At 39.6% G+C, this 27,535-nt stretch overlaps 2 protein-coding genes across 4 annotated transcripts; one reads left to right on the top strand and one right to left on the bottom strand.

The window, feature by feature from the left end:
- The first annotated feature begins 1,396 nt into the window (after positions 1-1,396).
- On the top strand, positions 1,397-27,396 carry LOC131129338 (sex comb on midleg-like protein 2). Of its 2 annotated transcripts, XM_058072779.1 has the most exons (15): positions 1,397-1,516; positions 4,667-4,722; positions 4,809-4,865; positions 6,465-6,535; positions 9,409-9,643; positions 10,253-10,341; positions 10,414-10,657; positions 11,489-11,757; positions 11,826-11,925; positions 11,991-12,194; positions 12,268-12,435; positions 13,909-14,037; positions 22,843-23,037; positions 23,098-23,246; positions 24,995-27,396. In XM_058072779.1, the coding sequence occupies exons 2-15, from the start codon at positions 4,701-4,703 to the stop codon at positions 25,118-25,120; spliced, it is 2,058 nt and encodes a 685-aa protein (XP_057928762.1). In that variant the 5' UTR covers positions 1,397-1,516; positions 4,667-4,700; the 3' UTR covers positions 25,121-27,396. The 2 variants fall into 2 exon arrangements, with proteins under 2 accessions (XP_057928762.1, XP_057928761.1); XM_058072778.1 differs by having other exon boundaries at positions 22,843-23,246.
- LOC131129340 (uncharacterized) lies at positions 13,794-23,960 on the bottom strand. 2 transcript variants are annotated; one of them, XM_058072781.1, is made up of 3 exons: positions 22,138-23,960; positions 21,947-22,059; positions 13,797-15,992 (listed from the first exon to the last, which is right to left on the bottom strand). In XM_058072781.1, the coding sequence occupies exons 2-3, from the start codon at positions 21,987-21,989 to the stop codon at positions 15,016-15,018; spliced, it is 1,020 nt and encodes a 339-aa protein (XP_057928764.1). In that variant the 5' UTR covers positions 21,990-22,059; positions 22,138-23,960; the 3' UTR covers positions 13,797-15,015. The 2 variants fall into 2 exon arrangements, with proteins under 2 accessions (XP_057928765.1, XP_057928764.1); XM_058072782.1 differs by lacking the exons at positions 21,947-22,059; positions 22,138-23,960 and adding an exon at positions 18,037-21,931 and having other exon boundaries at positions 13,794-15,992.
- Positions 27,397-27,535: the final 139 nt, after the last annotated feature.

Below are 27,535 nucleotides of genomic sequence, written 5' to 3'. Positions count from 1 at the left end.
TGCCACTGAGGAAAAGACAGGAAACAGAACTGGAGGTAGCAGACATGAGGATGCCGAGGATCACATTGGGAGTGACCAGGATAGATAGGATGAGGAACGAATCCATCAGAGGGACATTACATGTTAGAGGCCTTGGAGATAAAGTCAGAGAGGCCAGACTGAGATGGTTGGGACATGTCCAGAGGAGAGATAGTGAATATATTGGTAGAAGGATGCTGCCAGGTAGGAGGCGTAGAAGAAGACCAAAGAGGAAGTTTATGGATGTAGTGAAGGAGGCACACATCAGTATAACAATTAACAGACGCTTAACAGGGGTTACATTAAATAAAAACATTGAAATCTGAACAATTTTTGTTTGTTTGTTTGTTTTGAGAGCTTTTTTGGGGGACTAGAAGCTATAGTGTTCAACATCTTTCAGAAAAAAATCACACAGTTTGGCCAAAATAATTAACAGATTTATAATAAAACTGCCTTTCATTATCATGTAGTCCCCGAAGAACCTTCATAAGTTTTTGAAACGTTCAGATTGTCATTAAAAGAAACAATACTGTCCTCTAGTGGAAGGAAACAAAACTGGGGACATCAAATTATAAAAACTAAAAATGATTATAGTATACGACAAAAGTAGCTTGCATTCCTTAGCCGAAATTGAAGCTGTTGTAAGAAAAGTGTATTTTTTCCCCCATACAACCACACACACAATATAATTTACATTTAAAGATAGAAAAGGATGCCACATCTATCAATCACACTGTCTCGCAGGAGAAACATGTGACCTATGCCAGCCAACCGGAGAAGAATAGTAGCTCATTAATGTCATGAAATAAAAGTACATTTCACTGCTATTTCACTAATATACTACAATGCGTAAAACACATTGAAAGGGTTGAGAATGAGCTTCTTTTGCAATCATTTAGGGTTAAAAATAAGTACCGCCACTTAGACTGAGTATACATTGATGACATCACTGAGTGACAGATTAATAACAAATACCCAAATAAACTATGATACTGAACGCATCCGTTGTCCTCTGCAGCGCGAATATGAACGTGTCTTGTTTTTAACTTTAAAATACTCCAAAAGACATTCTATGCCTCATTCACTTGTGAATTTTAGGCCAGGAATTGTTCAATTAAAGACTACGAACAAATGCCACAAAATATGTGGAGTTTCGTTTCATTAAAATGCATATGATCTATTATTTGTTATGAGCAGGAGACGAGCGAAGCGGTAAAGATTCTACAAACGCATAGATGTGCCTCTCGTCTCCGTTGGTGGCGTGCCGAATTTGTAGGCCACAACAAATTGTGATTGGCTGTACGATTGAATACACTCACAGCTCATTGGCTCGATCCGCTGTTCGCCCAGTCCCGCTCTGTAGCTTGCGTTGACTTGCAACTGCATGCGATCTTTGGCACACATTACAACCACACTGGACGAGGGAAAAGATGGCAACTGACGATTAGAAAAAAATACAAACATTTTTTGGATTCTTTCCCAGGAAAGGCGGCACTCGGTAAGTTGGTTGTAGTTACTGAACAATATCTAGTATGATATCGAGTCGGGGAAAGCAGAAAGAGGCTCTACTGTGATCGATAATAGAGAAGCTATAAAAGCTAGCCAGCCTAGTTAGCAAGAGCAGCTCTAGTTAGCAAGAGCAGCTCACTTGTCAACACTGGGCGCCGGCTATTACCTGGAAGATTATGGCGTAATGTAACACGTCATCCGGTTTCCGATGGCGAATATTGAACATTCTTTTATTATTTTTTAGACAGCAGGTGAACACAACGTTAGCACTTTCCAACAAACACCAGCTGACTTTATAATAATAGTGTCTTACATAACCTTTACCACTGCGCTACATAATAGTCTTCATTTTAAGCTGTTGGTGTCACTGTTTTTTTTCCCAGCAACGAGTTTATTAAAGTCAACAAGCCTACTTGTTTTATGATACACATTGTCATTATCTTTTATGGCAAAGTTCGTAATTACCAAATAATCTAATCAGTTCAATTTGATTTGCACAGTCATACCCCATCTGCTTTACTTCCAACACATTCCAAACTATGAATTATGAAATACAAAATGAAAATGAAAATGAAAATGGAACGACAAGTATAAAGTTCTAATATTTAAAATAAAATATCAAAGTTGTAATAGTACAATCATAAAGTCATAATATCACATGAAAAAGTTCAGAAAAAGTTTAGAATGTTCCAAATTCACCAAAAAAATAGGTGAAATACTTGAATGAACTCGCAAAAAAGATGAGACAAAGTTTGAACAAAATTGAATGACAAAACACAGGAAATGTGTACATTTGCATAAATAAAGAGGCGTAATATTGGCAAGATACAGTGAATATTGTGAGAATAAAATTGTATGATAATAAAGTTGTAGTATCGTGGGAATAAAGTCTTAATATCACTAGAAAAAGCTCTTAGTAGATGAGAAAGATGTATTAAAAATAGTGTTCAAATCTGTGTTGTCGCCCAACAAGTTCCGAACTACAATTATGTCATGATTGAAAGATAAAATACAAAATCACAATTGTACAACAAAGCTAAAGTTGAATATTGCACCAAAAAAGATTAGGTTATGGGTGTCCAAAGTGTGTCCTGAGGGTCCACGTCAGCTAGTTATTTTACAAGATTGAAATATTGAGAGAAAAAGGTTGCAATCTAATGATAAAAAGTAATATTATGAGGAAAAGTAATGCCATTTTAGTAGCTAAAGTTGATATATGAAATACCTTTTTTATAGCCATAATATTATGAGAAACAACTTACTATTTTTTATCATTTTTGCAGAAAAAGTAATGCTATGACAATTAAGTTCAAATATAATGGAAATAAAGTTATATAATTATGAGAAGAAAAATTACAAGAAAGTTTAAATTTGGACACCCCTGTTTCAGGAGGATAAACATGAGACAATATCATGAGACTGGAGGCACAGTAGGATGTGAAAAAAGGTTATTTATTTCCCCTAAGTAAACTTCTAATATGACTAGAATAGTTATAATATAATAGAATGTCAAAAGAGAAAGTTCCAAAACATTTGTAAAAGTTGTACAAATGTGAGTGAAAATATCACAACATGAGAATAAAGTTGTAACTTTGCAGGAATAAAGTCTGAATCTGAGCGTTCCACTTGGACAAAAACAGAATAAAGTAATGAGTTGTCGTCTCACCTGAATATAGGTGAATTAAGTCACAATATCGTCTTCAAAATGTTGTACGTTCATGAAAATAAAGTGGTAATACTCCACAAATAGTTTGAAATGGTTATGGTGGTATGTCATTCAACTTTTAAAAAAGTCATATGGCAAGCATAGTTTTTCAATTTGAGCTGAATAAAGTTGTTTAATATACTGAGTACATTTATTAATTTTATTTAAAGTCCTAATTTTGAGAGAGTAAACTTGTATCAATGAGAATAAAGTTGAAAGGTTACGTGACAAAAAGTTCTCAACGTACATGAATATATGATGGGAAGTCAATATTGAAGAATCACGTTGATCACAATGATGACGGTTGTCATTTTAGGAGAATAAAATCCTATTTTATGTTATATTTTATGTTATATTTTCTTAATATTGTATCATAGTAACCATGAAAATGTTATTATAGCATATATATACATATATATATAAATACTCACTAAGATACAATATAAAAAAGATGTTTTTTTTTTATTCAAATAAAGTTGTGATTGCAATTTTAAAAGTCAGGATTGTAAAATGGGCAGTCTAGCATTGATGGTGTTACGCTTGAGTCAAACAACAAAGTAGTAACAGGGCTCGACAATAACGATGTACCGATGGCCCGGGGCAAGTTAAAACAAAATTCGGGAAGGTAAATCCAATCAGTGATATTCCCGTCGGGCAAGTGCACTTTGGCATGCCATACTGCCAAGAGCTTTTTTTAAAGCGGTTCTTGTTGGGTGTTGGTAAAACACAGACTGCGTAATTCCGGTAGTAATTTGCAAACCAATCCTTCAAAATCTTGAAATGGACAAATCAGAATTGTTTATTAGACCACGGTTCAAAGTCCACAGTCCGCGTTTTACCCACACCCATTCTTGTTCGCGATCAACCAATCAGCGATCGTTTGACTAAGAAAATTCTTCAACAACTTCTGAGGGAAAACAGCAAAAAGTGATGAAACAGTGCCTCCTAAACAAGTATTTTATGATGGCACAGGTGAGTGAATCACATTGCTGTGACAATTTGAAGTGGTCACAATGAAACACCACCGATTAGATCCAATACCAAGTGCTGATTTTGCACAAGATACAAAATCTAGCGCTTCCATTTCTCTGTGTATTTTTCTCACCTTTGCTTCACAAATTATTGTTTGACCATTGAGCATTTTTTTTCTGGATTAAAAACACTTTACTAGTACACAAATGTGTCTATTCAATAATGTTTCATTGTGGTGCACAACTTATAAATATCACTGCTTACTACGACTACGATGTGTAAGGTAGTATGTAGTAAATTGTATGTAGTAAATTAGATGATATCATGGCAGTCTTTTCATTTTACATGGGGCAAGTTCGGGCAAGTAGTTCTCACCTTAAGGATTCCCCATGGGCAAGTCTTTTTTGTTTTTAATGTAGAGCCCTGAGTAAATTGCTCTTTTGATCTGCTTGCTTGTGAAAGGACTGGGCTGTCAAGTTGAGCACCAAGTGTCACCATGGGAAAAACAACACTCAAAGGTACACATACACTTCACACGGTTAAGTTAAGGCTAGAAAGCCTGCACAGAATATCATTTTCGAAGTTGTCTTTCTGTGCTGCTTAGATCAAAGGGATGGCAGAAAGGACAAAGCAGCAGGAACAAACCCAGAAGCAACCAAAGGTGAGCCACCCCACTTTTCACATGGGGGTCTTAACATGGTGCAAATGAAGCAAAAAATGTTGATTCATTAAGTAAAGTTAGTAAACCCACTATTGTACTGTATTGTATTGTACTGTATATGTTATATTTGTCGAATGTGGAGCAGGCCGATAATTAAATGGCTGCAGGTTGCAAATGAACTACACCCACAGGGCTTAAAGTATCTCCGGCGTTTCAATATGACCAACGAAAAAAAAAATATATAAATCTGCCGGACCCAGACAAACAAAAACTAATTGTAGCCATGCTCTACATGCAGCTATTGCCAAGCCCCTCCCCTCCAAACCGCTACTGTCCAATCCTACGATTATGCTGCGTTCAAGACAACTCGGGGAAAGGTGTATGTTTTTGTGTGCTGTGCTCCAAGAAACTTGTGTATGCTATAGGGGTGTAGCCGAACCCGAATACGGTATTCGGAATGGCACAAATAATGACTTTTTTACGAATAATTAATTCAAACAAATACTTTAAAAATGTTTGTATTCAGGAACAATTAAAATATATCAGAAAGCTGCGTTTCTCCATGAGACCGCAGTGCATGCCCGGTTCAGCCAATGAGTGACTGGTGTTCAGCTGTCAGGGGTGGAGACTGAGCAGTCTGCCTGCCCCTCACAAGTCTGAACTTAGTAGTATCCGTATTTTGCTTTGTAAACATGCGACCTTTCACCTAAACTGGGTTTCAGATGCTGTTTTCAACTATCAGTAATAGCGGAGTTCGACTGGGAGATTATTCTGTTGGGCTGCATTTACCATATGTTTCATAGGTTGGCTGTTCCTGCGACTTATACTCCAGAGCGACTTATAAATGAAAATAACTGTTTGTTACATAAACACTGGATACCTTTTCTGTTCATGTTTATTTTTGTGTAGCGGAATAACTATTGTGTTAGCATATCTTACACCTATTCAGCCTGTTCTCTATTCTTTTATTGTTTGAACTTGCCTTCCAAGAGGATATAATGTCGATTTTGGTCAAGTAGTTTGTAAAATAAATTACCCGCAAAAAATGCGACTTATACTCCAGTGCGACTTATGTATGTTTTTTTTCTACCTAATTATGCATTTTTGGCATTGTGCGACTTTTACTCCGGAGCGACTTATAATCCAGAAAATACGGTAGTTGCTATTTACTTCTGCGGTTACGCGTTCTCCTGTTGCCTCTGTTAGCATTAGCTCGCTAACGTTAAGGCTGTTGACAGTGTAACGTTCACATTGGCTTTAAACAGTTAAGTAAGTAAGGCTTGTGTAGAATAGGATGCACTCCTGGGTGATATTTGGTACCTTTAAGTTAGTGGGGGGTTTAGTGTGTGTGTGTGTGGGGGGGGGGGGGGTCATGTTCACAATGATATTGTTGTATTTGTGATTGTGATATATATGTATTATATATATAAAATCACAAAAAAATAACAAAAAAATCAGTTTAAGAAAGGTACTGTAGCGCCTCACTGGGCAAGGTCATCATATTAGGTCAAAAATAGGAGTGAATGACATGAAGTGACAACATTTACATCATTATTTGGAATCTGTAAGTATACTTGTGTTTTTTTTTCTTGTCCTCAGAATCCTTCACTTGGGAAGAATATCTTAAAGAAACGTCATCTGCACCGGCGCCACCCAGTTGCTTTCGGCAGGTATGATGTGGCTTTTTCAAATGTTACCCAAGGTTATGATGATGGGCTGAAATGAATACTGTTATTTGTTTTAAGACGCGTCATGACTAGGGATGTCCCACATTGGCCTAACATGAGACATCGGATCAAATTGCTTTGTCTGTCCATATATAGCATCCTATGATTTCCACGTTCACCAAATTACGGATGCAGTCACGGAATTGGCCAATAAAAATGAAATGTACTATTTAACGCAGAATCACATGGAAATTGACATAATGAATGAGTGAAGGAATGTTGTCATGAGGAGAAGAAATGTTCGTGTGTAAGGAGTATTTCCCCGGGGGGTGGCTCAATCGTGGCAGTCCCCTCCCACCTAAAGGTGCACCAAGGTGCATGAATGGAAGCTGGCAGGGGTTAGCTTAGTTTAGCATGCCAGTGTGGTTGTGTGTGCGTCACGCAGGTTGGATGAGTATATTTTTACCATGTTATGTTTTACGGCTTCAATGTGAGGAACATTTTACAATGCCCGATGACGACGTGCAGGTTCTGAGTACCGTGTTTTTGCACTTTTTTTCAAAGGTTGGCTGTTCCTGTGACTTATACTCCAGAGCGACTTATAAATGAAAAAACAGTTTATGTTACATAAACACTGGACACCTTTTCTGTTCATATTTATTTTTCATGTAGCTGAATAAGCATTGTGTTAGCATATCTTACACCTATTCAGCCTGTTCTCTATTCTTTTATTAATGTTAGAACTTGCCTTCCAAGAGGACGCAATGTCTGTTTTGGTCAAGCAGTTTGTAAAATAAATTACCCACAAAAAATGTGACTAATACTCCAGTGCGACTTATGCATGTTTTTTTTTTACCTAATTATGCATTTTTTGCATTGTGCGACTTATACTCCGGAGCGACTTATAGTCCAGAAAATACGATAATTGATGATTTTTGAACGGAACACAAGAACACGCTTTCGTACTTGTCCTTCAAAATAAGAGTGCCGTTTGTCCTGTGTCTGTGTAAACAAAATAATATCTTCCATATGCAGTTGGTATTGCTTTCTTAATCACCAGCACAGGCATTACTGTTTGTTGAAGATATAGTTGCAATGTGTGCAGAGGCTGACATTCCATTAGAAAAGGCTACAGCCATTTCTCAATTACTGGACTAAATTCTCCATTGATGTACCGCATCAATAAATATCAGGATTTTTTTGCATTTAATTAACGGACATAAAAAGTAACCCAAAAAGCAGCCACGTTTTGCTGGTAAAAATAACTTTTAAATGCGAAAAATGTAATTCTATAAAATTGTAAATGGAAAAACCTAAAACTGAAATGGATTTCATAGCGTACACGAGCGACAAGCTTTGTATGTACTATGCGCAATGTGCAGTTATTAAAGGGATAGTTGGGATTCATCCATGAAAGTACAACTACTATGTATCTTTTGTGCTTTAACAACATACAGTCACAGTTTCAGCTTTGACTTTGGAAAACAGTGATGGCCATTTTTGCCTCATTTCTGACACGTTGCAATACCGATTACATCAGGGGTGCTCATTAAGTCGATCGCGATCTACCGGTCGATCGCGGAGGTGGTACTGGTCGATCGCTGGTCGATCGCGGCGTGACATTAAAAAAATATCATCCTCGCATCAATGCCGTCACTTGATTGATATACAGGGCAGCCATTTAGATGACAACTGAATGTTGCCCTTCGGGCGACCAATCAAATCAAACAACGTCTCTAAGTGCAGCAGAACTTACGATGTCAGCCTATCATCCATCCCCGTTACTTGATTGACATACAGGACAACCAGTCAGATGACAACTGAATTTTGACCTTTAGGTCACCGCTCATGCGTAAACAACGATGCAAAGTGTTAAGCTAGTCGGCGAATTGCGTTAGATTTTAAGCCCTCGCTAAAGTTTATGGTCACTAAAATGAGTGAAGGAGCTGGACCAAGTAAAAAGGCAAAAACATATCACTTCCATACGGAATGGGAGGTGGACTTTTTTTTCACAATGTCTTTTTCGAAGTGCGTTTGCCTCATATGCCATTCTACCATCGCAGTACCAAAGAAGGGAAATGGGGAGTAATGTGGAGGTAATTACAAAAAATGTTAACTGTTAATTATGTGTGTTTTGCAATATTGGCTCAATTGGTTATGTAAGGTACATCAACATACATCGTACGTACAAATAATCCTCAATACATTTGAAAATATGTTTTGCATTTTTGTAGTGGGTAGATCATTTTGACTCGGTCATTTTAAAAGTAGCTCGCATGCTGAAAAAGTGTGAGCACCCCTGGATTACATGGATTAACTTGACAATTTTAAATGTATTTATGATGCATGGTTTCCGTAAAACGGGGAAAAGGTCCCTTAACTGCCAGGGGGTCCAAAAATAGGTACAGTAATTACTAACAAAATTAATAATTAAAATGGGCCAATACTCATCAGTGGCCAATCGATCGAAGCACCCCTAATTAAAAGTAATGCCAAAATCTCATCTTGTTCTTGTAGACCTAATCTCGTGTATCATCTTATCTCGTGAAGTAAGTGTCTGGTGACACTGGTGAATTAATTATGCATGATTACTGTGACCAATCATGAAGGTTGACTGTTAGTCGTTAGAAATACTATGTATACATATGTAAGTAAGTTGTTCAGATTTTTGCCCAAATTAAGTATTTTTATTTGTGTGTGTGTGTTGCGTATCCATGGAAACAAAATGTACACATAAGGGAAATTTAAACATTTTGGCTCCTACCTACCATCATGCTTTGGTCCAAAGGTTTTGCCCTCATTAGCAAGAAATGTGAAAATCAATATGGCCGACTGCTGCTAAGACAGTGTTGACAGTGCGATGACTCTCACCACAGGCGCGAGTGCCACCATCCAACGACTTCAAGGTGTGCATGAAACTGGAAGCCAGGGACCCCCGCAACTCCACCTCGGTGTGCATCGCCACCGTCATGGGCCTGACTGGGGTTCGCCTTCGACTCCGCCTGGACGGCGGCGACAACAGCAACGACTTCTGGCGGCTGGTCGACTCCTCGGACATCCAGCCCATCGGCACGTGCGAGAAGAACGGAGACATGCTGCAGCCTCCACTGGGTAAGAGGGTCCGTGCCTGGAAGTTGGATGAGGTGTCGTTAGCTGCAGGGGTTATTGCATCACAGCAGAAATGAGGGCTTTGAAATGTGAGACATGAGCTTGTGTTTTTAAAAACAAAAATGGGATTCAGCCTATATGTCAGGAAGTTGCGGGAGTTGCTTCTGAAGTACTCAGCATACTAAAAGTTAAAGCGTGCACTTACTTGTGATTACATACATACTGTAGAATATGGTAGTTCATGTTGTGTGTTTAACGTACCCTTTATTTGCACTTCTTCGTCAAGCTATCGTTTGCAAATTGAGAGTATCAAATTTCTCTGTGGCAATTCAATTTAATAGTGGCAGCCTGCCTGGCTTGATTTAACAAGCCTTGGATAGGCATATTTTGAAGTCATGGCAGTGCATGATATGCTGCTTGTGTATCGTATCACTAAGATCTGCAGACAAATAGGATGTATTACACTGGCATCACGTGATTTGAGGCGCATGCGCTTTCCAGCACCTTGCTACATTTGGTCCTGATGAACTTCCTGGTACTTATGCGTTGAGTATTAGTCAGTAAGAGTCAGTTTGTTTTCAAATATTAAGTATTTTTGTTTTTTTTTGCCAGGATTTCGCATGAACGCCTCATCATGGCCCATGTTCCTACTGAGAACCTTAAATGGAGCAGAGATGGCTCCAGGAACAGCCTTCAAAAAGGTTCTATTCTCATTTCCTCACACACGTCAGTGCATTGAAGAGTCGTTGCAATGACCTCACCTCGCCTTTCAGGAGCCCCCCAGGCCCTCCCAGAACAGTTTCAAAGCCGGCATGAAGTTGGAGGCCGTGGACAAGAAGAACCCTCACCTCATCTGCCCCGCCACCGTCGGGGAAGTGAAGGGCGACGAAGTCTTCATCATGTTCGACGGCTGGAGGGGCGCATTTGACTATTGGTGCAAGTACGACTCGCGGGACATCTTTCCTGTGGGCTGGTGCTCGCTCACCAAGCACAGCCTGCAGCCCCCCGGCAACAGTGGTAAGTGTGTCCTTACCATCTGGGGGCGGCACTAAAGTTGAAATATTAAAGATAAAATATGTTTTTATCCTTTTTAAACTTATGTGAGAATCAAACAGAATCATCATATGAAATTGTAATTTTTTGAAAATTAGGATAAAGAAGTTAAAGTTAGAAGAATACAGTTACAATATTATGGGAATAAAATCATTCATTCATTCATTTTCTACCGCTTTTCCTCACGAGGGTCACGGGGGTGCTGGAGCCTATCCCAGCTGTCTTCGGGCGAGAGGCGGGGTACACCCTGGACTGGTGGCCAGCCAATCACAGGGCACATATAGACAAACAACCATTCACACTCACATTCATACCTATGGACAATTTGGAGTCGCCAATTAACCTAGCATGTTTTTGGAATGTGGGAGGAAACCGGAGTACCCGGAGAAAACCCACGCATGCACAGGGAGAACATGCAAACTCCACACAGAGATGGCCGAGGGTGGAATTGAACCCTGGTCTCCTGGCTGCGAGGTCTGCGCGCTAACCACTCGACCGCCCGGAATAAAATCATAATTACAAAAAATGTAAAGAAAAGAAGGTTTAAATACTTGGACAATAAAAAAACAGCCGATATCAAACCCTTCATTTTACATATTAATTTGACAAAAATAAAGCCAAGCTAATAAGAGTGGGAAGTTGAGTGGGGCATCACAATAAAAGAACCATGTGTTCATTCATTCCACGACATATCACCTGACATTACTGTGTTTGAGGGAAGATCTGCTTCCAATCTCCATAAGAAAGCCAATATGGCGCCTCTCTGTTCACGGTATCTTTCACATTCTTTTACAGTTACGCTGCCCAAGAATCTGCAAGTTCTGCCTTCGTCGTCACCTTCCAAGCCCAGCCGGCGCTCCCTACAGATTCCTTACAGACTCCCCAACCCACTGCCACAGCTACCTGTCCGGAAGGGGGTACGGGGTCGCCGGCCCAAGAGCGAGACCCTAGCTCTCCTCAAAGCTGTGGCCGAAGCCGCCGCAGCCCAAAACGGCAGCACAGTCCACAACACACAGCTGGTGTCTCAGCCACATAAAAAGAGAGGCCCCAAACCAGGAAGCAAAGTGAGACCATGTTGTTGTGCTTTAGTTTAGAGCGGTAGCATCATTCTGAACACTTTTTCTGTCTTTAGAGAAAGCCTAAGGTTCTCCAAAGGGTGTCACATCCAAGCCGGCCCAGTATCGAGATTCCGCATGGAAGCCCAGCCAGCCTCCCATCTGTCGTCTCAACAGGTGCATTTCAAGTCTGCACCAGTCTGGGCATCACCTCCATTCCACTTTGCTTTCTCTGTCCCCAGTGTGCATCTACGTCAACAAACGCGGAAACTGCGGCCCACACCTGGATCGGAAACAAATGCAGCATCTTCCAGACCACTTTGGCCCAGGGCCTGTTAACACTGTGCTTCAGCAGGTGGTCCAGTCCTGTTTGGACTGCGCGTACCAGCCCAAAGTCCTACTCGGCGCTCTGCACACACAGTCTGGAGGCGGCGAGGTGGTAAGAGGTATAATCATCACCACTGCACTTCCATCGCATTTCCATCAAGCTCTCAGTGATCAGGAGTTCACATCTTCTAGTGAGAACAGACGGCGGGGTCCGTGTGGTCAAACTACCCTCAGCGTCCAGCATTGCCTTTGTGCTGCGCTTTTTGGAGACCATGTGCCGTCACCTACAGTGCGACAACCTGTTCAGCAGCCAGCCCTTCAGCCACTACAATGCCTACGACAGGGACAGGACCAAGTCAGGTAAATGCAAACACGTTCATCTGTCAACACTGTAAAAGCTCCAATTAACACAGGGGTGTCAAAGTGTGACCCACGGGAGAAAAAGCTGGAACAACTTCATTTTAGTAGCATAATGTTGAGATAATAAATACATTTTAAATGATTTCTAAAGTTGTAATATTAGTATGAGAAACATACAAAATAGGCCGCACTTGTGATAATATGGGATATTTACACAGAAAGACACACTATAAACCTTGCAATCCTATCTGCACTTGGTGTTCCTACCATCACTCCTTAGCTTTGTTGGTTTTCCATCGAAATTCAACAGCTGCCGCAGCCCAAGCAGGCCCTGTAAGAATTCCACACTTTATCAAACCTGTTTACAATTTGTCAGATCCAAACACCATCGCAGCAGTGCCAATTTATGCTACAAATGTGGGAAGTGGTGGTGACTATGCATACCCATGTGGGAACAATGTGCGTCATGCTTACTATTGTCATGCACCAGAATAAATACGAGTAAGTAAGTGCTTCAGTAAGCAAAGCGCTTCACAACATAAAAACATCATATGCATATAAATGCAATCAAATACTTTACAAGGTGTAAATAATAGTGTGATCATTGAACATTTGTAGCATTAATTGGCACTGCTTAGTATACTCACAAGGGTCGCGGGGGTGCTGGAGCCTACCCCAGCTGTCTTGGGGCGAGAGGCTTGGTACACCCTGGACTGGTGGCCAGCCAATCACAGGGCACATATAGACAAACAACCATTCACACTCACATTCATACCTATGGACAATTTGGAGTCGCCAATTAACCTAGCATGTTTTTGGAATGTGGGCGGAAATCCGGAGTACCCGGAGAAAACCCACGCATGCACGGGGAGAACATGCAAACTCCAGAGATGGCGGCGGGTGGAATTGAACTCGGATCTCCTTGCTGTGTGGCCCACGCGCTAATTCCACCATGCAGCCCCACAATTGAAGAGTAAATTTTAAAAAGTTTTCTTCCAAAAGCAAACTAGCTGTGGTTGAATCAACCTTTGCTGATTGCATCCAAGTACTACACATTTTGCGTTTACATTTTTGACTAACAACATGAATAATGAATAATAATAAACCTCACACCTAGGAGACCAGGGTTCAATTCCACCTTCGGTCATCTCTGTGTGGAGTTTGCATGTTCTCCCCGTGCATGCGTGGGTTTTCTCCCGGTACTCCGGTTTCCTCCCACATTCCAAAAACATGCTAGGTTAATTGTCTCCATTGTGAGTGTGAATGGTTGTTTGTCTATATGTGCCCTGTGATTGGTTGGCGACCAGTCCAGGGTGACAGCTGGGATAGGCTCCAGCACCACCCGCAACCCTCATGAGGAAAAGCGGTAGAAAATGAATGAATGAACATGACTAATAAGTCACGCACAAGCAATTCATTTCATTTCATAGTCTTGTGTGTTATAACCTTAACAGTTGTGGTATTCTATTCTAGTAAAAGAGGAGATGCCGGACACACCTTCGCTGGCTCGGGTTGGCAAACGAAGCCTCGCCGGGGTGTCGCCGCCCTACGCCGCGCCCCTGTCTCCAAAACATGTACGCACCGACGCCCACCCTTCAGAAGGTATACTATCTATATTATCCGTCACTGTGGGAATGACAGTGTCGCAGTTCCGTTCAGGTCCTTTTATTAATACTCAATCATCTAAAAAGAGAAACATGTACAAACATGTGTTCCCAGAATATTCTTAATACAAATGTACAAAATGTTAAATACATGAAGTACATATTCAATGTGTCAAAGAGGCAAGCAGCGGTGTCATAAATAAGAAAGCTAAGGTGCAAAGAAATTCAGAACATCTCTTTCCTCGTGTTGTACCAACAACTTCCACAGCATGAGCCAGGAGTGTCCAAAGTGCAGCCCAGGGGCCATTTGCGGCCTGTGGCATTCAACAAGAATACTACACAACAGCAGCAGCAGCAGCAAAAAATTTAAAATCTGCAGTAATTTTAGAATAAGTCAAAAGTTGTCGTGTAATGAGGAAAAAGCTGTGATTTCACAAGTCATGATATTAATACAAATGTCATTTTAGTAGCATAAAGTTGAAATATTAGAGTAAGTTGTAATACAAATAAAAAAAATGAATAAAACTGTAAAATTCCGTTGGAGAAAAATGAGGTCAAAACATTATTGGGAATAAAGTTAGAAGAAAATGTACAAGACGGTGAAATAGCTGGAAAATGTTTAAAAAAAAAAAAAAAAGCTGTAATGTAACGAACGTTAAGTCAAAATATGAAAAGAAAAAAAAGTCAGTCAAGAATAACCTTATGATAACATTATGAGGAAAATGATGTCATTTTAGTAGTTTAGTGTTAAAGAAAAAATACCTTATGAGAAACCAAAAAGAGTGGAGTTGATAGTAACAAGAAGCAGGGATGCATAATTTCAAGGTGGCAATGTTGCAGCGTTTTAGTTTTCAGGATGTGCCCCCCCCCCACATGGAAAAAAGTTTGGACACCCCTGGCATAAGTCAATAAAATGTAGTCATTAGCCATGTAAATAGTGTATATTTACATAGGATTCCTCTGACAAAAAGCTACATTAGTTTAAAAGCTGAACCCTCAAATTGGTCAGAGCTGCACAGATTCGGAGGATTTTGTTGATTTGAGGTGCCAAAGTGGTAGAAACTCCCTGCGAAAGTATTTTGTAAGTGTTCAAATATTGAATGGCTTCGATCACATGACTTTCCACATGTGCAATTTGTTCGGAGCTCTGGGGCTTCTCCTCAGCTGGTCGCCCGCCATCTTTGCTCAAGGACGATACCACCAAGTTGACATGTCTCTCGAACAGCAAGTCCTTAATCCTCAAACCTTCGTGAGTCATGACCTCGTCTCCTGGTGTTAAGAGGTCTAGTATTCCTGAGTTGGCCGTCATGTCCTTCTCGTCGCATCGCTCGGCGTAGACGGAGGAGATGAACGTTATCAGACCGCACGGGGCCACAGCCAGCAGGTACTTCACCGTGCTGGGTGAACGTGCTTGGCTGTCCAGGTTTCGGGGCTTATGCAGAACGCTTTCACTATAGCCGAGAAAGCATGTAGTATTTGGAAAGTTCTTCTTAAACTCGGCAGGCATTGTCGCTTGAATGGCTTTTTTGGGAAGCCACGGAACAGCAGGCCGCAGAACCACCTCAAGGAAGTCGATCCAAAATAAGATGATCTGGCTAGCTGTCGACTCGGACGTTTTGAAGAAAGTGCTGAGTTCGGCTAAAGGACGGTTGGACTTAAACATCATCAATGTCATGAGAACTTGAGCTTGCACGCACATAGTGAAGGCGCCGTTGTCATACGGCTGCAGAGTGTCCACCAGGATGTGGAAGTTTTCCACTGAAATGCCTGTGTGGAACAAAGCTGCCTCGTTACTTTCACGTATGAACTTGTCAATGATGTCCTTAAAGGTCCTGCATCTCCGCTTTTTCCTGAATCTGCAAGTGCAGAACGCCTGGCAATACGTGTGATCATTTCGCATGGCCTCTGGTGATGCAGGGACGGCTTGTGTCCTGGTCTGGTCTGAGGAGCAGTCTAACAACATGGACAAAAAAAAAGGAAAATTGCAAATTAGGCACACAAACACACACAAAAAAAACAATACAAAAATATGGGCTGCACGGCGGACGAGTGGTTAGACACTGTTAGGAGACCCGAGAATTTGCATGTTCTCCCCATGCATGTGTGGGTTTTCTCCGGGTACTCCGGTTTCCTCCCACATTCCAAAAACATGCTAGGTTAATTGGCGACTCCAAATTGTCCATAGGTATGAATGTGAGTGTGAATGGTTGTTTGTCTATATGTGCCCTGTGATTGGCTGGCCACCAGTCCAGGGTGTACCCTGCCTCTCGCCCGAAGACAGCTGGGATAGGCTCCAGCACCCCCGCGACCCTCGTGAGGAAAAGCGGTAGAAAATGAATGATTACAAAAATACAAAGTTTGTCTCAAAATGTCCTACATAAAACAAAACACAGGCATCAGAAATGTCCTTTTTTCAGTGCAGGTATGTTCATTTCAAAATTTCAAAGTGCTTGTGGGGGATGGGTGGCCTTTAATAATGCACTATTACTTAGGACTTATACTTATGTACTTAGGACACAACACAAGTGCAACCCACAAGTCAAAAATAAGCAAGTCCAAATATTAGGAGAAAAACTTAATCTAATGAGAAAAAGGCATAATTTTAGAATAGACTGAAATTGAAAAATATTTGGAGGAAATGATAATACCTAAAACATAGGGCTATAGGTAGGATTTGATGACTTTGAGTGCTAATGTGCATCATTGTGGTAGTTCCATGCTAAATGGCTAACGCTAGCAAAACACTGGACTTCAGCCACGGTCATCACATTGACAGCCCGTCAATAGCAGCTGGAAGTCCAATTTAGCTGGCAGTTCGATGCCAAAATCATCAGTGAAAAGCACTGGTTAGTTGGGCCACTCTTATGCCAAGGTAGCACTGTATATGACAATAAAAACAATACCTGCACTGCTCCAGTCTCTGGCAGGCCATGGAATCCGTGAGAAGTCAAACACAGCGACAGTAGATACAAATAACTTTGGTCTTGCTACAAGAGCCATCTGCCAGGGCTTTGAAGCTAACTTTACCAATATAAATACTCTTTTCTTTCTCCATTTCCCATCAATATTTGTTCCAGCTTGTGGCTACAGAGTTACCGTGCTTCAACCAAACTACGGTGGAGGGCGAGGGTCAAACAGGAGGAGCACACGTTAATCGCGCATCAAAAAAATTTGCCGCTGTTAAAGGAAACTTCCATAAACGCATCATTATATACATATATATATTATATAATATATATATAAAAAGAGAGAGAGAGGGAGAGAGACAGATCTACATACATATATATATATACACACACACACACACACACACACACACACACACACACACACACACACACACATATATATATATATATATATATATATATTCCCCCCCATTTGTCTATATGTGCCCTGTGATTGGCTGGCCACCAGTCCAGGGTGTACCCCGCCTCTCGTCCAAAGACAGCTGGGATAGGCTCCAGCACGCCCACGACACTCATGTGGATAAGCGGCACAAAATGAATGAATTTGAACTTTATGCTCCTTTATTTTCCTTTTCTGTTGTTCTCCTAAAATTGGGAATTGCTCTCGTTAAATTGCAGCTTTTTCTCCTAATATGGCATTTTTGGGGTTTGTTTTCTTGTTGAATTATACTTTAGAATGTGATGCGGAACAATAATAATAAAAAAAACAGCCACGGGCCGCATTTTGGACATCCGTGGCTTATACAGTTTAACATCGCCTGTAGGAATAACTTGACGGTCTGTTGCTAGGTAAACTAACCTGCTAACGTTCACTATAATAAGCACCACCACGGCCGACAATCAAGTGTAATAGCCAAACAGGTGACTGTCATGGAAGACACACTTCATCCATGAATCATTCATATGTGTTTGGTGGGAGTGAATGGCATCATGCAAATTTGTGCAGTGGCAATGCAGTGAAGGTCTGCCCACAAGCATGTGCGTGATTTAGGAAGAAAAAAAAAAAACTTCATCTGGAACTCACTCACCTGCCTTCCTTTGCTGACTGAAAGACACAGAAACGCACACTGTATGTATGTAAATACAGTCAGCACAACCCCTTCATGGTTTTGTTGTGACAATACTACAGAAAATCCACTTTATAGTAGTCAGTGTGTTACAGCCTATATAGTATTATAGGTGTGGTTGCACAACACAAGCGAGTACAGCACAGTGAAAATGTCCAGATTGTGTGTGAATATTTAGTGTACACACCAATCTTATTTTCACTTAACATTAGAGCTCACTTAGCGGTTCGTACGTCTATCAGGATCAATAAATCAATGAACTGCATGATAAATAAAAACAGCCATGATATACTGTGCACAATACCATATTGTTGATATCGATATAGACTGGATTTGAACTGTATCTCACTTACCCAGAGGCTCAGTAGAAGCTAACAGGCTAGCATTTCTGCGGTGGAAGAACTCGGCAAGGAATATGCAGTAATTCGCTAATATGGAGGCACTTTCAGCACCTTAAAACCTGGCATAAACTCCAATATGAGGAATGTGTGTGATGTCTGCCGCGCTCCTATTGCGTTCCCCATGAAACATTGCTAATTCAGTATATGGTCCCCATTGCAGCAGTGGACAAAACGCTATAAAAACCTGCTGAAAAGGATGTACTCGCTATGTCCAGCGAGGTTTTGAAGTCACAATTATTTAGCACAAGCTCTAGCACAAATGTACAAGGAAGTTAGCCTGATGCAGTCGACACGTTGGTATTTCCGCAACAAAATAAGGACATGCTTGTGTCTTCTGGAAAAGTTTATTTAAAAATACTACTATTTAGTTTAAAGTATATTTGAGTTGTTAACATTTTAAAATGTCCTCTTCAAACAGGCACTCCTTCATATTTTCTTCTTGGATTTGAGCATAGCTAAAGCTTTGTAAAAAAACATATTTGACCCTATCTATCTATATTTATTTAGAAAAAATTATTGTAGCGACTATTCTTAAATGCTATTTTTTTAAAAATGTGTATCGTGTATGAAGCTTTAAAATATAAAATAAATCCTTGTGTTAAGTATTTATTTTAATAAAACAAGGGGACACTCACATTTGGCTTTAATTTTGTCTAAACTCTAAAAAATATTGGGATATATATCATATAGCATATAGATATTCAACCTAAATATATTGGGATATGAGTTGTATGTATAGCACTAGTAATTTCCTCCATTATTGGAAAATAAACAATAATACATCAAAAACACACAAGTATCTGTAAACAAAATTGCAGTTGAATAAATATGAACATAGGGTATTTTTCCTTAAAGTGGACCTATTATGCTCATTTTTGGGCCTCAATATTGAGTTGTAGACTCCTATAGAGCAGCTACACTCAATAACCCGCACAGAAAGCTTTCGAGATCTTCCAGATTCTGCACCTCTCGTGTTTCCATGGAGTTCCATTACCACCCCCGGCCCTCCTCCACTGTATCTGACGTGTCTGGGCATGCCCATATAGTCTGGATCAGTAGAACTCAGTGTTACAAAAAACATTCAGTAAAACAGAGCATGCAGAGCCATCCTAACCTTCTCTCAGGGCTCACTTACAAGTGCCAAACCTCTTTATCTGATGCTTAGGCATGGTTTAACACAAGAATACAACATTGGAACTACATTTATAAGTCAGAAAAGTGGTAAAGCATAATAGGTCCACTTTAACGTACCAATTTGTGTCGTTTTGTTTATATTTACTTTGCCAATCTCACGCCTAAGTCAGCTTTGCTGTTGGGACAAGGCTCCACTGCACCTTGAGCAGCAGTAGGTCAAGTGGACAGGATGGTTGTATATTCCCTTTGTATTGAGTTGTGGACTCCTGTAGAGCAGCTATACACAATATCCCGTACAGAAAACTTTCTAGATTTTGCAAAATCTGCACCTATTCCAGCTATATTGCCTTTGATTTGTGCTTCCTGTCAAAATGGTCTGTTTTAATTTATTCCAACCACGGCCCGCCTGGTCACGACTGGCCACACACCCAAAAAGCTTCCTAACTATGAACCATACAAGGAAGTCCACCCCTCTGTGACATCACAAAGGAACGGTTTTACCACACCTTTTGAAATCGAGCGTATTGTGAGCCATCCCAAACTTCTTTCCGGACTCACTTGCAAATGCACATACTTCAGTATTGGAAACTTTGGCATCGCTTAACACGAGAATACAACATTCTAACTACTAGGGCTGTGAAATGCAGCCTGTATTTGTTGAGGTCGGAAAAGTATTTGTATTTGAAAAAATAATAATTAATTGACCGAGTTTTTTTTCATAAATCCACTAATGAACCTGAATGTAATAAAATTATAATAACAGCCATAACATCATTGATGGCTTAACCAAAAATTAGAAAAGTGGAAAAAGCATAATAGGTCCCCCTTAACCGGCGTGTTTGGTAGAGACAGGTGAAAAAAACAAACACGCATGCACATTTTATCATGATTTATCTGTAAAATTAGCAAGTTTGTTTATTTATGTGTGATTCATTTATTTTCTGTATCATGATCATCAGAGTTCAGGTTAGCCTTTTCTGGTCACAATTGAGACAACATGCTAAGCCAGTGATTTTCAACCACTGTGCCGCGGCACACTAGTGTACCTTGAGAAACCGTCAGGTGTGTCATGAGGAATTATCCAATATCACTTTTTTTTAATCATCATTTGCAAACATTATGTCAATAGTATACATGGACCCAAATATTCCAATTGCATTTGGTTTATTTGCTCAAACGGAAAGAATTGAACAGGGATGGAATATTCCTTTAACCAATCCGATTAAGGTATCTTGTACCCGCTCAAACGGAAAGCTTTCATATGCATTACCGCCATTTGTGGAACAGAATCTAAACCCTTCTATACTTTATTGACAAGTCCAGTTTTATTAAAGAAAATATATATCTATATAAAACATGTCCCGCGCTTAATTATAAAATATTAGCAAGATTGAATTTGATCTTTTCCTGTTAAAATTTATCCCGGGTGTGTTCTTTCAGCGCATGCTCAGATATGACGTAACACGCAGCTCCAGACGTTCTTCAGTTTTAAAAATGGAGGCCAGCAATCGGCACTGGACTAAGCAAAGTTTGTTTTTGATTCAAACTAAATTTCAAGACTGGACAAACGAAAAACTGACAATACGGAGTTATTCCAACAAGTGAAAGAAAAACTCGGGGAAGTCGGTACCACGTGATGTTGATGTTTACGTTTTACTGCGCATGCCCTATTGACTATTCTGGTTGATTATAGCGGCGCATGTAGACAAGAGATTGGAATATTCCTTTCCATGGATACCATTGTTTCCCGAAAGGTCATTCGGAAAGAGAAAAAGTCGTCATGTAAAAATGTGTCTACTGTCGAGTCTGTGGTAAAGGCTGGCAGAGCAATGTAATATTGGTGCGTGTGGCAACACCTACCTTGTTCCTCCCATAGACTTTTTGATGCAAGTGTGAGGTTGTGGTGACATTTTGTAACATTTTTGGTTAGTGCTGTGCCACAAGATTTTTCCAATGTAAACAAAATGTGCCGTGGCTCAAAAAAGGTTGAAAATCACTGTGCTAAGCACTACTAAAGCTGTGCTTGCAAGGTGTTAACATGCTACTACAGTGACATTATTATTTATGTGCCATTTGGCTCGGATTGACCACAGCGGCTGTGGCGGTGGTGTTCTACTCCGCTAGCCCAAAAATGTCCTTGACCTCACAGGCGTTTGAATGCCAATCAAAAGGTGGAAATTCAAACTACAATAGCGTAACAAAAACAATGGTTCTTGACGGAGCTACTAGTCATAAACGGAAGTAATACGATAAGTTAAGCAAATAAAGGTTCATTTAATGGCATTCAGAGAGAGAGGCGGGTTTCCTATGAGTGATTTGTAACCGTGTGTACTTACGGTCGTGCTTCTCGGCGCCGTGCTCGCTCGGCGGAGAGTCCATCGGTGCTCGTCCCGGCGGCCCAGCTTCGGTTCTTTGGTCCAAGTGCCCCCTGCACACCCCCCTCGCCGACCTACAATGGGGTAATTAAAATATAAGAAAAGCACAACATGCCATGTTGTTCAGAATGCGTTGTAATAAACGTACGTACACAAGCTAGCTCCTAGCTAACAACAGCGGTCGGCGGTGACAAACTTGTCAGTCTTCGTCCATTTAACATTTACTAATCTTCTTATTCCTTTTCGCTGAAATATGTCATTTTTTTAAACGACTTAAAGTCAACACAAGTATTGCCTCAACTGTTGTGCACGAGCTGGTGTCCTGACTGACAGTAATGATGATTCACACTGAAACGGAAGCTTCCTGACGTAGCATCCGCCCACCGGCGACTTCAGCCAATGACACGACGAGTTTAGTGAAGTGAGCAGCCAATGAGATGACGAGTTACCACCTCTTCCCCCGGCAACCAAAACAGCAACAAGGAGCCACACGTGCTCATGTGACTTGAGAACCAAAACAGAGATCGTCATGGCTGACGCTGACTTACAATACACTATAAATGATCAGAATACAAAAAGTTATCAAATATCTGAAAAAAGTAACCACAGAATGACATGACAAATAATTTTGCAGATATTGTGTGCTTAATTTTGGGTTTATGTAGGCAGCTGTATCATTTTAAAACAAATGTACATACAGCCCAGTCAGTTACTATGCAACTTTTCACATTTATTTGATATCACATATCACTAAAAATATTAAAATATATCCAATTTAACTGTGTGTATATATATATATATATGTGTGTCTATGTATATGGTATAAATAATATTAATATCAAAAATGTGTCTTCTAGCCGAGACACTGCCCCACCAAGACAACGTCCTCATAAAGGAGCAGCGCTACATGGACTCTGCGTCCAACTCCATGACCCCAGCACCTCAGATGTTGCGTAGCTGTTCCGAGTACCGGCCGCCATCCACCGGCCTAGCCCCCGTCCGTCGCCTGTTGTCCAATCCCGCCTCCGCGCAGCTGCTCAGACGAGCTGAAGGTACGTTTCTCAGGACACGCATCTCTTCTGGACTTGAATCTTTCCTCCGCACCTTTGCAGCCAGCTCCACCACTGGACCCGACAGCGCCTCCTCCCAGCCGACACCTGGGAAGAACCCATCATACTGGTCCATCGAGGAGGTGATGCGGTTTGTGAGGGATGCGGACCCCGCCACCTTGGCGCCACATGCGGAATTGTTCAGAAAACACGTAAGTATACTTCTATATCATCTGCACCAGTAACAAACAAGTACATTGATGAAAACATGTAATACTTACAGTATTTTGCCGTATTTTGATGAGTTCAAACATTAGCGAAACTTCTTTCCGAGGCGCATTGATTTAGCCCAGGAGCTTACGCTACTTCCGTCAACAAATAGAAACAACGATGGCTGTGTCTTCCAGCACAAGCTTGTGCTCCAGTCCTCGGGTGAAAGATGCTGACAAGCAAACAAGCGTCTTCGTAGCGTAAATAAACACATATGTACAAATACTGTATATGTGAACAGACATGGGCAAATGCAGTGTTTTGTTTTGCAGACGTTAACTCCTTTATACACTTTTTAGCCAGCAAATATTTGGTAAAACATTGTTTTCAATAGAACAGAACGTAGACATTGTGGGATACACTTGTGGATATGAACTCTGACCTCTTCCTTGTCGTCATTTTGACACAGACCAGCAAAAGCTGTGGAAAAAAGTCTGTTCTGATATTAGTATGACAGTAGAACGTTCTAATGTGGACTCCAGGCTTCTAACGGAGACAGTTTGATTATCTGATTATTTGATTATCTATGTCCATTGTTTCATGTGAGAAAAAAGATTCCAGTGTAATATTTCATGAAATTCATCTCAAGTCAAAAAGACAAACAAACAACATTTTTAAAAATACCATTCATAAAATGTTTTTTAGTCATTGTAATGAATATGGAGTATGGAAAAGGAAAAATCTACATCTAAAACCCAAATAAAAATGAATTAAATGAAGATTAAATGTAATATTTGCAATTTTGTTATTATTTCATAATATGAAAAATGATCTAAAACCATAATAAAAAAACAATACAAAATTATTATGTACCGATGTATCAATGTAATGTTTTAAAAAGATGATTTTGGCATCTACAACAATAAAATTGTCAGTTTTTTTCATAATATGGAAACTCATCCAAAACCAGAATACAGCTCAAAATGAACTAAATTTGTAAATATTTTATTTTGTGATGTATTTGTTCATTGTGGAAAAAAAGATCTGTCACCTAAAATGAATAAATTATTGTTGGCTATTATTTAAAATAAGATTAAAAATAAAAAGAACAACACAACAATTAAAAAAAATCATTATGAAATGTCTTGTTTCAAATGATTGACATCTACAATGAATATATTAGTAAAATGAAGAATACATATTTTACTTTCTAATGTATTTGCTCATTGTTCATTCGTTAATTTTCTACCGCTTATGCTGGAGCCTATCCCAGCTGTCCTCAGGCGAGAGCCGGGGTACGCCCTGGACTGGTGGCCAGCCAATCACAGGGCACATATAGACAAACAACCATTCACACTCACATTCATACCTATGGACAATTTGGAGTCGCCAATTAACCTAGCATGTTTTATGGAATGTGGGAGGAAACCGGAGTACCCAGAGAAAACCCATGCATGCATGGGGAGAACATGCAAACTCCACACAGAGATGGCCGAGGGTGGAATCGAACTCGGGTCCCCTAGCTGTGTGGCCTGCGTGCTAGCCAGGTCTTTCTTTCAAAAAATATATGGTAAAAATGTGCATATTTTAAACATAGTGAGCCATGGTGATTAATCATGATTAATTAATTAGACAACCATGATTAATCTGATGAAAAATGTTCATTTCAATCATTTGACAGCCCTAAAATATATGGTGGAAAAGTGCCTAGCCTTCAAGCTAAGCCTGTGTGTGTTTTTTTTGTGTGCAGGAAATAGACGGCAAGGCGCTGCTTCTACTGCGTAGCGACATGATGATGAAGTACATGGGCCTCAAGCTGGGCCCCGCCCTCAAGCTGTGCCACCACATCGACAGGCTCAAGCAGGGCAAAGTGTGACACGAAGACAGATCACATGCCTTGCAACACACCGCCCGACGGGTTTGGACGTTTGACCGCAGCCCACTGACCCCCCCCAACCCCTGTAGTGTTTACATCACTTAGCAACAGTCGTTACCCCTCGCCCCAATTGAAGACAGAGATTGTTTCTTCTTTTCTAGTCTTCTGATGACTTGCCTGACTGACCGTCAGTGGCAGAGGAATGGTGTTGGGGCCGAAAAGACACGGGGTCGTTTTCACTTCCTGTTTGCCTCACGTGGGGCGACCCCCACCTGCCTGCCTGAAAAGAATGTCTGTACTAATTCCGTTCCCTTCCTTCGTTACCTTCACATGCTGGCATTTAGAAGAACAGGGATGAGCAAAAAGGCGTTCAGTACCGCTTTTAACCAGCAGAGGTCAGCAATGCTACCGCTTAAAATTGAAAATTTAGCTAAACTCGAAGCTACTTTGAAAATACTTGAGGTAATCGTGTTATGCTTCATGAAATAATTACAAAATATGGAAACACCTCCCTTAGTATTTATGCCATCTGAAATTAATATAGAAATGATGGTAGATTTGTTTTTTATTCCAATTCAAAATTATGAAAAAAAAATGTTTTTAAATAATAAAAAGTTTTTCAAGTTATTTTTGAAATAAAAATCGCCCTGGAAACCTTTCAGCTAAACTGAAAATGAAATAAATGAAAAATAAATACATGAGTCTTTTTGCATTTGGTCAAAAGATTGTTTTGTTTTTTACTTCAAATGGAAAATTATTTTTGAAAAATCACAAATCTTAATACCAAATTAAAAAGATATTCATGAATTTTAATTAAAACCATTTTCTGTTTGCTTGTTGTGAATGAATATGTGTTATTCTTGAAATAAAGACATCATTATGCACATTATACACCCTTTTTTAGCATCTAAAACAGGAGTCTTAAGTGCAGCCTGTGTGACATTGTAAAAAACAATTTAAAACATTTACAAAAACCCCAGCAACAATGAAAAAATCCAAACGTTAAGAGAAAAATTTGCTAATCTAATGAGAATGACGTTGAAATATTTTAAGGAAAAATAAGGTCATTTTATGTTAGCTGCTACAAATGTTTTTCTTTAATATTTCTTGAAGCTGTAATATATTATGGGAAACAAACAAAGTTTTTTTTTTTCAAAATTTGATTGCAGAAAAAAGTCAAAGTTAAGAGAATAAAAGTCAAGATATGGCAATAAAGAAAGTTGAAATAGGAGGAAAAAAAATTGAAGAGAATAAAGGAAAATATTAAGAGAATAAAGCTGTTTTAAGAAAAAACTTCATAATTTTACCAGAATAAACTGGTAATAATATGATAAAAATGTAATTTTAGTAGCATGGAGTTGAAATATTAAATGCAGCAGATCAAATGTAACAAATGAAAGTTGTAATTTTTGGAAAATTAGGTTGAGAGAAAAATGTCTAATATGATGAGAATACAGTCGTGATATTACAAAAAGAAAACGTACAAAGCTTATTAAAGATAAGAAGACTAACCACAAGCAGGACAAGAAGGATGGATCATTGATGAATCATACCAAAATAATAATCCTACATTTTCTGGAATCAGTCGTTGATATTTTGTAGAACCTGTTGGAATATGTAATTGTATTTTGATTTTATTTTATTTTTTTACCCAAGTGCTCTGACCATTTTTGGAGTGGAGTTATATACAAAAAATTCTGAAAAGGCTGAAAAAAATATCTCACAGTATTAAAGAATCCTTTTAAAAATTCCTGGATCCTGGAAAATAAAAACAATAATTTAAAAAAAATCCCTGGATCCCAGGATGATCCCAACATTTAATCAGTTCTTCCATATCCTATTTCCAACAATTCCTGAACATTTTTAATTATTTTGAATCCAAACAGACAAACACTGGAAAAAACATAACCTCTGTGCTGCTCTTGGTGGAGGTAAAATATCATTTACTAGCATAGAATGTCACTTTTAAGTTGTAATAAATTATTTTCAGAACAACAATTAGGTTGGGGAAAATGTCGTGGGAATAAAGTGTCCCAAAAAGTAAAAAAAAAAGCTGAAATATTTTGAAAATAATAAAGAAAACTAGGTGGGGAAAAAAAGCAGAGTGAAGTTGAAAGTAATAATATGTTTTATCAGCTATGTGGCAAAGCTGAGATGCAGCTTTATTTTGAAATAAATAAAACTTCTTAGTGTTGCTTTACAAAATATGCAAGCGGTATAGTTCATTTTTGGACACACAATCGTATGTGCGTTTTTTTTTATGTCGCCTTCAATAAACAACATTGAAAAAAGATCTTAAAATGCTTTCAATATCATTTGCATTTTGTCCTGTTCTTCATTTTGAATAAGGATTAGGGGTGCATGAGAAAGTGAAAGGCATAAAAAAGACATTTGAAGCAATATAAAAAACAAGCA

This window comes from Doryrhamphus excisus, chromosome 5 (genome assembly GCF_030265055.1).
Source record: "Doryrhamphus excisus isolate RoL2022-K1 chromosome 5, RoL_Dexc_1.0, whole genome shotgun sequence".
Classification (NCBI taxonomy): domain Eukaryota; kingdom Metazoa; phylum Chordata; class Actinopteri; order Syngnathiformes; family Syngnathidae; genus Doryrhamphus; species Doryrhamphus excisus.
This window is presented reverse-complemented; position numbering and strand designations above follow the sequence as displayed.

Excerpts from the sequence above, each read along its gene's own strand:
- LOC131129338 (XM_058072778.1), top strand. The coding sequence starts at position 4,701 with ATGGGAAAAACAACACTCAAAG. Across the intron at positions 11,926-11,990 it reads CCCATCTGTCGTCTCAACAG|TGTGCATCTACGTCAACAAA; the intron begins GTGCATTTCAAG and ends CTCTGTCCCCAG. Across the intron at positions 12,195-12,267 it reads AGGCGGCGAGGTGGTAAGAG|TGAGAACAGACGGCGGGGTC; the intron begins GTATAATCATCA and ends CACATCTTCTAG.
- LOC131129340 (XM_058072781.1), bottom strand. The coding sequence starts at position 21,989 with ATGGACTCTCCGCCGAGCGAGCACGGCGCCGAGAAGCACGACC. Across the intron at positions 15,993-21,946 it reads CGGCGCCGAGAAGCACGACC|ACTGCTCCTCAGACCAGACC; the intron begins GTAAGTACACAC and ends CCATGTTGTTAG.